A 10,782-nucleotide genomic window follows, 5' to 3' on the forward strand; every position below is an offset into this window, starting at 1 on the left:
TTTGAAACCAAATTTCAATATGAAGAGTAATTTACAAATAATATTATTCATTTAAAATGATGTGATTGTGGTGTTTTTAAAATTATGAATTAAGCTAATAGAAATTTAAATTTGAAATGAAAGATCCATAAAAAGTCACACCGTTTCATATAAAAAATTTATCAAAAATTATATTTGTGTCATTACTCCTTCAAACTAGTAGTGACAAATTAATCACACGTATACATGCCATTTGAAGGGTATATGATCACACTAAGACTATGGTCCCGTCTATTTTCAGAGGTAGAATAGAGGGAATTCATATTGAGGAGATTAACTAAAATTGTGGTTGTTTTGATGATAGTTGTTAGTGTAGGAATTGTTAAATTATTTTTATATAAACTAATAAAATAAATAAAAAAATATAAAAAATTAAACATTAATATTTTAAAAAAAATCCCAATATATAAAAAATAAAAAAAAATAAAAATATTTCTAATCCCCTCACTATTTTTCTAATATCATCTCCACATCCTCCATCTCAATCCCCCTTACAACCTCCATCTATATCACCTCCACCATCCTAATCCCTTCCCAAACTCTATGAACAAACACAACACTCAATAACCCCACCTCTATTCTAATCCCCTCCCATCTATTTAACCCTAAAACAAACGGGCCCTATGTTTGGTATGATTTTCAGAAACCTAGTATAATTTTTTTTTTATAAAAATTAAAAATTAATTTTGATGAAAGAAATAAAAAAAATCAAAAGTAATTATTATTTTTATATAATTTTATCTTTGAGAGGCCAAAACTAATTTTTAAAAATTTAAAAATATCTTTTTGATATTTATTTTTATTAAATTAGTTTTATTTTTATAAAAAAAAATTCTGAATTTCTTTCCAAAAAAAAATCAAACATGGCCTAAATTCTTGAATCACTTGGTAATTTTTATTTGTTTATTTAATTTTAATTTTTATTTGTGTAACGAAATTTCTTCCAACCCAAACGAGGACCAACAAACCCATAGAATCAAGGAAAAATTTACATTACTTTTGACAGACAACAAAAGGAAGAACCAAGGAAAGCAAATTCTGCTTTCCCTCTCTCTTCCCCATCAGACAATTCCAAATTTGTTTATACATTCTCAATATTTAACACATTCACATGTTGAGCGACAGAGAGAGAACAAATTAGAGAGGGAGAGAGAACTCTGAAGTGAACAATGACAAACACTTCAAATCTCCATGGTTTCTCCATTTTGTGGTTCTGCACAATACTCACTCTCTTCCCAGTTCTCACCACATCTTTCGACACCATCACAGCAACACAACCACTCTCCCCAGGCCAAACCATCGTCTCCTCCGGCAACGTATTCGAATTGGGTTTTTTCTCACCAAACAATTCAACCAATTACGGGTATGTTGGTATTTGGTACAAGAACGTACCAACAACCTTCGTCTGGGTCGCCAACAGAGACAACCCACTCAAAAATTCATCATCTGCCTTCTTAAAAATCGGCCAAGATGGAAACATAATACTTGTCGACCAGTCTTCAAATCCTCCGATATGGTCTTCCAATCAAACCACTTCCAACACCACAGTTGCTCAGCTTTTAGATTCTGGGAATTTTGTGGTTCGGCGAGAAAACGATGTAAATCCTGATAATTATCTATGGCAAAGCTTTGATTATCCCACGGACACGTTGTTGCCAGGTATGAAGCTTGGTTGGGATGCGAAAACCGGGCTGAACAGGTACTTGACCCCATGGAAGACCAGCGATGATCCGTCTTCTGGAGACTATGAATTCAAGCTCGACATTAATGGATTCCCGGAAGCTTTTTTAACGAACAAACAGGTCCGGGAGTATCGAAGCGGGCCGTGGAACGGGCTTCGATTCAGCGGCGTACCGGAGATGAACATGACGAGTAATATTATACTCTTCACATTTGTGATGAAGCCAGATGAGATTTCTTATTCATTTGAATTGGAAAACAAGTCTGTGTATTCGAGATTGTTGGTGAACCCATCTGGCGTATTACAAAGATACACATGGATCGAAACGAGCCAATTATGGAATCTATACTGGTACGCACCGAAAGATCAATGCGATAGTTATATGGAATGTGGTGTTTATGGTGTGTGTAATACTAATGATTCGCCTGTATGTAACTGTATGATTGGATTTGAGCCGAAGAATTTACAGGCGTGGAATTTGAGAGATGGGTCTGATGGGTGTGTGAGAAATGGGGAATTGAATTGTGAGACTGATGGGTTTTTGACTTTGAAGGATATGAAATTGCCAGAGACTTCGAGTGCTTTTATGAATCAGAGTATGAGTCTTTCGGATTGTGAAATGGTTTGTAAGAGAAACTGTTCTTGTACTGCTTATGCGACTATGGATATAGTTGGAGGTGGGTCTGGGTGTGTGATTTGGACTGGTGATCTTCTTGATATGAGACAATATGCTGCTGCTGAAGGAGGGCAAGATCTGTATATGAGAGTTTCGGCTTCTGATTTAGGTATGTTCAATTTGAATTCATTTGATTTGATTTGATTTTCACCATTTCTGTGTTTTCATGTTTGAGCTTTGCTTGAGATAACTATTCATTGCTTAAAAAGATAAAGATGATAAATGGAGGAATGCCTTGACTCAGTGAGACCAGTTGAGTCAACTCATCCCAAAGAGATTGCATTTGGTAGATGCAAAAAATAAAATACTATTTTTACATAATTTGTAAAAAATATTATAAATAAAACCCAGATGAGATTAATAGTGTAAACACCTCATTGAAGTTTTTTTTATTATTTATTATTTATTATTTTTTTAATAACTAAACTAGGTTTGAAAAGAGACTTTTGTTCTTTTTTTTTTTTTTTTTTTTTTTCCACTATATAAAAGGCTCATTGCTACTTTGCCGAATAGGATTTTTGACAAATTTATGAAAGTTAAAATATTTCAAATTTGCACCTACAAATACTTTAATCAAGCAGTTTAAGAATATAACAAACTATTTCAAACTCAGATTTGTACTCAAAAAGTCTTTATAGGTCGTTACAACATTCTCTTTATTTTTACATGTATTTTTTGTAAAAAATCAATTAAAATAACTAATTTTTAAAAGAGATTTGAATACATCACTCGATAATGCAACTTCTTCTTCTCATGTTCGTCTTTTACCAATTACCTTTTTTAAAAATATATAAATATAGAATGATAAAACAAGTCTTAATACTATCATTTTTAATAAATAATCAAATAATTTAAATTTTTAAAAATATGGTTATCATATCATTTTGATCATACATAGAGTTAAATTATAAGTCCTTGTCCTATTATATAGATTACACACTCAATACTTCATTTTCGTTTTTATGATAGATTATGATTGATAAGCCTTGGCATTTGTTGCATATTTATTTCATGCATTTATTATGAAACTTCATTGTCATCTAAACTTCAAATCAAAATTAATAAAAGGTTAATTTTGTTGCGTCATAGCATATAATATGTAGGGGTTGATGAGGTTGAAAATGTAAGAAAACAACAAAGATTAGGCAATGATTTAATATACTTTCAGAAAACAACCCGTGGTGTTTAAGAAATAAAGAAAATAATGTTCATACAATGCTTATTCAAAAATTTTGACAAAAATAACATGAGAGTGACATATTTTAAGATTTAAGTTACTTTAATAAAGTTTATTTTTAAATGATTAAGTGAGGACTTGTCACATTCACATTCACATTTCTTGAAATTTAAAAAAAAAATGCAATTAATTTTATACTTTTTGACATAATTACATTAGTCTATTTTAAAATTTTAAATAATATAATACTTAGATTATTTTTATCAGTTATTCTTTAGTGATATAATTGAAAAGATGAATTTTCATCTCTCATATACTAAAATATATTTATTGTTATTATTATATTATTTATTTAAGCATCTACAAATAGTTTGTATTAATTTTGATCATTTTAATATTATTGAAAGGAAAATCATTGTAATAATACTATACTTATGAGACTAAATTTTTTCCCCCCCAAATTTCAAGAGAAGTGAGTGTAATTTACTCTTATTATTATAATATATTGGGGTAATTTATAAGAGGAATTACACATCAGTGGGCATCAGAAAAAATATTTACAAAAAAGTAATAACATTATAAAAATTAATAATTAAAATTATGAACTTTTTCACTTTTGTATGAATATTTTTTTTTTTTGGGATCCCTACTGATGTGTAATTCCCCCTAAATTATACCTACCTTCTCTAAATTTGAAGAAAATACGATTAACCTATTAATTTTGACATAATTACAACAACTTCCCTCGAGCTTTTAATAGTGTTTTGAGAAGTTGATAAAAGGTTTATTTTTTTACTTTTTTAGCTTATTCTGTCTTTTTGTGAGTAAGTTATGTGAGAGATGATGTGACTCAAAATGGATAAAAAACTGGAAGTTGGCTTTTTACTAGCTTCCAAAAGACTCCATAATGTTTGGATCTTTTTTCATCAGACATTCGTGAGTCATATAGATTAAAGAAAATATATATTATTTTACTAGCTTCCAAAAGACTCCATAATGCTTGGGTCTATTTATTTGTGTGTACTTCCCATTTGCATTAATTTGATAGTTGAAATCTTACTAAAAGAAAAGTCATTATAATTATATTAAATTTGTAAGATTAATTGTATTTTTATGAAAACTCATGAAAAGTGGGTGTAATTAACCTTATTATGTGTTATGTTATGAGTTCCAAAAATTGAGGACCGTTGGAGTCACACGGTTGTATGTGAACGTGACATTCAAAATTATTATTTTGTTTTTGGAAAGTAATCATATTATTCTTTCTTTTGATTGGGTTGCGTGACATGTTTGGTATCAAATTGTTTTCAAAAGTAGTTTTTTTTTAGATTGGTGTTTTCAAAAGTAGTTGAACCACCCCAGAAGGGTTGATCACAGGGTGGTTCATTAAAAAAATATACCTTTCTGGGTTGGCTCTTTGTCCTCCTAACCCGGCCGACCTTTTTGACTTCGGCGTAACTTGTTTGGGCCACACCCCATTTCAGTCCCTACAAATTTATATATTTTGAGCCTGATAATTATTTTGTGGGCCCAATCAACCGATTTTGCTGCTAAGAATCTCAACCCCTTTTGGAGTCTATATAGCTCATAGAATTTAATAGAGTAGTTTGAATTCTTTGTAGTGTTTATTATGAGCAATATTAGGCATATAAAATTTGTACCATACATTGCCATGGATGTAGTAGAAAATTTGATCTCTCTAATATTTTTGGTTTATGTTTCCACCATTATAGAGGTTATATGTAACTAGTGGGTCGTTATTGGGTTTAGGCTTGGTGATTGTCAACTATTGTTGGACTAGTAGTCGTTTGATATAATAATTCTCATATTTGTAATACTCTCTTACTGAAGAAAAAAAAAATAAATAAATAAAATCTTCCAAAGATGAAATTAGCATTTTCATTAGGGAGTTAAAATTGTTAATTCAATTATATGGATTGGAAGTAAAATGACTATTTGATCCTTTACTTTATAGAAATAATAAAGACACATTTTATATAATGAGAGTTTTTACATAACTTCATAAGTTTTTATATCATCACATTAGTGTACACATAAATACAATTTATCTTATATTCTTATATTCTTAACCTATACCACCAAATTAATAATTATATATTTATCTCACTCATTAGTAATTATAACTACATTCAATTTAATCCGACAATCAAAAACGATTTGATTCTCTCCAGGCGCGGCATTCTTAATTGTTGAATAATCTCTATTCTTCTTCATCACATGATGAAAAGTTTTTTGTTTCTGCATTTGACACCATATGGGAAAAACCAATTACATAAAACATAAACCAATTGTATATAGGGATGGACATTGACCTGATCGGGTCGGCTAAGTTTGGATCAAACTTATACTATAGAGTAAAGAACATATGACTTGTTCCAAGTCTGATCTAGCCTAACATGGTATAAAATAATATATATAGTTTATCTTTTTATTTTTTTAATTTATTATGTAACTAAAATATATAAAGTTTTAAAATAATATTTTATAGATGGATTGATTGGGCCAAACCGGGCTAGAATTCCTATCGTATGGCCAATCCAAAATATAACCGAGTTAAAAAATCTTAGCCCAACCCAATCCTATGAGTGAAAATACCTATTCCAAGTATTAAAAATGTCGGACTAGACTGGGCTGGTAGGTTGGGCAGGCCATCGGGGCAGTTCTTAGGTTAATGCCTGGTTAGGCATGGAGCATGCACCTCCTTCGGCCGGGTTTTTTAAGACCAGCTTTTTGGCAATTTCAGCACAAAAAACAAAAAATTGAAGCTCCATTTGACAGCAAAAGATGTCTAATTATTAGTTCATTCATTCATTTCAGGATTGCAAAACAGTTCTAACAAATCTAAACAAACTATCAAGATTGTTGGCATTACAGTCAGTGTTGGTGTTCTGCTACTTGGTTTAAGTCTATTTTTTGTATGGTGGAGAAGAAGGAAAACACAAAGACAACTGAAAGAAAAGACACAGCATAGAGGTACTTATGAACTTGCAAATCTTTTTTAATTTATTTTAAAAATTGAGCATGATTTTACAGTATTCTATTTCTCTTACATTGTACCTATTATTTTAAAAAACCAGGTGCTCATGAAAAAAGTCAAGATATTTTGCTAAATGAAGGGATTATTATGAGAAACAGAGATTATTCATGTGAAAGTACAACAGATGAATTAGAATTACCATTATTCGACTTCGGTACCATGGCAATGGCTACAAACAATTTCTGTGAGGAAAATAAACTGGGACAAGGTGGTTTTGGCATTGTTTACAAAGTAAGTTTTTTTTTTATTTATTTTTTATTTTTTACTTTTTTAACACGTTCACATTATTATTATATAAAATCACAAGGGTACTGCAAAAAGATGCTTATGAAAAATGTTTTGGATGGAAATATTAGGGTATGTTGATGGAAGGTCAAGACATTGCAGTGAAGAGGCTGTCAAGGAATTCAGGGCAAGGAGTAGAAGAATTTAAGAACGAGGTTAGGCTGATTGCAAGGCTTCAACACAGAAACCTTGTTCGTCTCCTCGGTTGCTGCATTGAGATGGAAGAAAAAATGCTGATATATGAATACATGGAAAATAGAAGCTTGGACTCCATTTTATTCAGTTAGTTCCTCTCGCTATTTCATATACATACATGGTTAATTGAATTGCGTTATGCTAAGTGATAGTTTGTACAATACTGCCACGTGCACAGAAAAATTAATGTGCAGTCAAAATGGATCTATAGCACACATTGATTTGTTTTGTTTTATTAGCCATTATTGTAGTTTATATTCATGGCATCTGAATTAAAAAAATCTTTTTTTGTAGATAAAGAGAGATGCTCAATATTGAATTGGCAAAGGCGCTTCAACATCATTTGTGGAATTGCTCGGGGGCTTCTTTATCTTCACCAAGATTCGAGATTTAGAATTATCCATAGGGATCTCAAAGCAAGTAACATATTACTTGATAGAGAAATGAATCCAAAGATATCAGACTTTGGCATGGCAAGAATTTTTGGAGGAGATCAGACTGAGGCAAACACAAGGAGAATAGTTGGAACATAGTAAGTGACCACAATTAAAAACATCTTTCTACTTCTTGTGCATTCTATCCATTAGGAATGTATGATCATATTGCTAATACCATTTGTGGATGTCGTGTAGTGGTTATATGTCTCCTGAATATGCAATGGATGGCCTTTTCTCAATAAAATCAGATGTCTTTAGTTTTGGCGTGTTAGTGTTGGAGATAATAAGTGGTAAGAAGAACAGAGGATTTTATAATGCCAACCAAGAGCTTAACCTTCTTGGACATGTAAGTGTGGAAAACTCTCAAAATGTTTCCCAAGCAATTGTTTTATGTATCTAGTAGTAACAACTTCAATTTTTTATAGTAATACTAACTGAGAAATTGTACTGAAATGTAGGCATGGAAGTTGTGGAGAGAGAGAAAGGTGTTGGAAATAATGGACACTTCTGTTGGAGAATCGAATGCGACATGTGAGGTAATGCGATGCATTCATGTTGGCCTCTTGTGCGTCCAAGAGCGAGCAGAAGATAGGCCGTCCATGGCATCTGTCGTTCTCATGTTGAGCAGTGAAACTGCATCAATGTCGCAACCTAAGCATCCTGGGTTTTGTCTAGGAAGGCAACGTGTTGAAACCGATTCATTGTCAAGCAAGCAAGATGAATCATGCACCTTGAACAATGTCACCGTTACAATACTAGATGGCCGGTAATCGGAGGTCTGACCTTCTCCAGCATAATTGCATATCTCAAGATTTTTTATTTTTTTAATTTATAAGTCCTTTGTTTTTTTGCCATTTTTGTGAAAGGTTTAAGAGGGAATAGTTGTTCTTTTGTGTAAGGGAGATGTATAATATGTTGATTTATATGATTCAGTAAATACAAGTTCAATATTTTTAGGTTAGGTTACAAAAATAAGATTAACTATTTGTCTTTTAGAGATAATTTGTAACTATGTGAAGCAAGAAAAATGAATTATGAACAATTTTTTTTTTTTTTTTTTTCATACAAATGACATGACAATGACATTTTTCAAATTATACAATGGGTATTTAGACTTTACATAAAAAAAAAAAAAAAACTCACAAAAAAATTAGGACATTAGATATAAAATTTTTACAAATAATATGTATGCATATTAGTATTCAGAACAATATTTGATGTTGCATACCAATGAAAATTAAAGTAATCATTTATTAGATTTTAATGTGTTTGTGAAAGAAATGATCACAGGCCTGAGGCCTGAAACACCTGTGGTCAAATATCTAACCATATTCGTGATCTGCCAAGAATTATTTCTATTTTTCAAGCCATGTAATCATATAATCCCTTATTATCTGATGTAGACATAATCATATTTTAAGAAGATAAAGATAATTACTCATTTGTGGGCATTAGAATTTCACTATGCAAGATGTCCATTAGCTAATCCCAACCAACCACACTGGTTCATGGAAGAATCTAGCCAGAGCGAACTTCAATTTTTGGATTTTAGGTGAAGAATCTAGCTAGAACCTGAATTTTTGGATTTTAGTTGAAGAATCTAGTCAGAGCTAACCTGGATTTTTGAATTTTAGGTGAACTCCAAAAATGAAACGTCCATATATATGTAAGAAAATATTATGGGTAAAATAGCAAGTATCTACAAATTTATTTGTTTGCTAGAAATCACAAGAAAAAATTTACATATATAATCATTATAATTATATATTAAAATTTACTTTCATTGATTAAGATATAAAGAAATTATCATAAGAACTTAACTATTATACAAAATATGCTAGTTACAGTTGCCTTCGAAGAAAGAATTTTTCAATACACTCCCTTCTTAGACAAAAGAATTTTTAAACTAATTAATTATTTTTAACTATCTTAGCTAAACTTAATTTTCAAACTACTAATACTATAAAACTTAAATTTATTTGGACATCTTATATTTTACATAAAATTCTATCGAGGCCTGACATGAATGTGGCCTAGAGATGTGTTATTAGGCTTTTACTGAAATAGTTGAGGATCTGAAATGGGTTGGTACAAAGTCTACTATGGTGGGCCGAGATGTCCAAAAACTTGAGAGGGTGTTTCTACAGAGAGATAAAGGAAAGGGTTTTTTACTGGCCGGTCCTACCTTTTACACTTATTCCCCTCTTAGTCTTGAGTTTTGCTCTTGTGCACCAGCAGGTCCTCAGCCTTTTTTTTTTGGTACCGTTTTACCCCTCCCCTGTTTTGGCGCGTTTCTGTTTGGATTTTCCATCAAAATATTGTGTTGTGAGTATGGGTTTGTGATTTGGATTTCTGTGGAACTTCACGATTTGTTACTATATTATTGTGGAGGTTTGTGATTTCTGATTTCGCGTTTGGTGTGTCTTCGCGATTTATGATTTGCGATTGCGTGCTTGGTGAATCTTCCTATTTGCAATTTCGCGTTTGGTGTATAGTTACATTTTCTGATTTGCGATGTTGCGGAGTTAGGTCGACTGGTATGTTTGATTTTGATTTCAATTTCAATGTTTTGGTTCTTTTTAGTTTGAGTTGGTGATTTTGATTTTGTAGTGATATTGTTGTTACTCTGCTGTTTCTGTTGCGATTGAATTTGTGTTTTGATTATGATATTGAAAGCTTTGAGATATGTATATGTAAAGAATTTTAAATTTTTCTTTTTTTTTTTTGTTACGAAATTGTTTTGATTAAACACAGGTGCTGGTTTGTTATTTTATACAGTGATAATTTTATCACTGAGTATTTTGGGGGTGTTGTTGGATTAACTTTTTCAACAGTGATAAATTTATGTGTGAGTATGGGAATAGGAGATGAAAATGTTGCATAATATAATGGTAAGATTCAAATCGAGTTACCATGTCTAATAAGTGTAAGCCTTATTCACTGTTCTTGGTCTTTGGTGGTGTTAACTGTTAAAGTTATTAGTGTTGGTTTTTTGATGTGTTTGAATTGATTAATAATTTTATCACTGTATTTGATTTTGTTTTAGGGGTGTTAGAGTTGTTTGTTGAAATATAATTGTTGTTTGTTGTAGGATTTATAGTGATAGAGAATTTTTTGTTTCTTTTGTGCAAGTTTAGAGATGTAACATTTGTTATCAAGTATAATGATGAATTTAATTTCAAGGATTTAGTATATAAATTGTGTGCAAAGTGGAGTGAGTTAGTTGGTAGTTCT

The 10,782-nt window shown here is 31.1% G+C and overlaps 1 protein-coding gene across 1 annotated transcript; it reads left to right on the top strand.

Moving 5' to 3' along the window:
• Nucleotides 1-526: 526 nt before the first annotated feature.
• LOC114317876 (receptor-like serine/threonine-protein kinase SD1-8) lies at nucleotides 527-8,520 on the top strand. Its single transcript, XM_028264664.2, has 7 exons — nucleotides 527-2,505; nucleotides 6,412-6,567; nucleotides 6,672-6,862; nucleotides 6,988-7,198; nucleotides 7,406-7,643; nucleotides 7,744-7,894; nucleotides 8,007-8,520. Exons 1-7 carry the CDS (start codon nucleotides 1,209-1,211, stop codon nucleotides 8,316-8,318), a joined length of 2,556 nt encoding a protein of 851 aa, XP_028120465.2. The 5' UTR covers nucleotides 527-1,208; the 3' UTR covers nucleotides 8,319-8,520.
• The last annotated feature ends 2,262 nt before the right edge of the window (nucleotides 8,521-10,782 follow it).

The sequence above is a fragment of the Camellia sinensis genome, chromosome 9 (genome assembly GCF_055761805.1).
Source record: "Camellia sinensis isolate YWXY chromosome 9, ASM5576180v1, whole genome shotgun sequence".
Taxonomy (NCBI): Eukaryota; Viridiplantae; Streptophyta; class Magnoliopsida; order Ericales; family Theaceae; genus Camellia; species Camellia sinensis.

What these genes read in the sequence shown, in the direction of transcription:
- LOC114317876 (XM_028264664.2), top strand. Translation starts at nt 1,209, where the DNA reads ATGACAAACACTTCAAATCTCCATGGTTTCTCCATTTTGTGGTTCTGC. An exon ending in GTTTTGGCATTGTTTACAAA is followed by an intron (nt 6,863 to 6,987) that starts GTAAGTTTTTTT and finishes TGGAAATATTAG; the next exon opens with GGTATGTTGATGGAAGGTCA. An exon ending in CTTGGACTCCATTTTATTCA is followed by an intron (nt 7,199 to 7,405) that starts GTTAGTTCCTCT and finishes CTTTTTTTGTAG; the next exon opens with ATAAAGAGAGATGCTCAATA.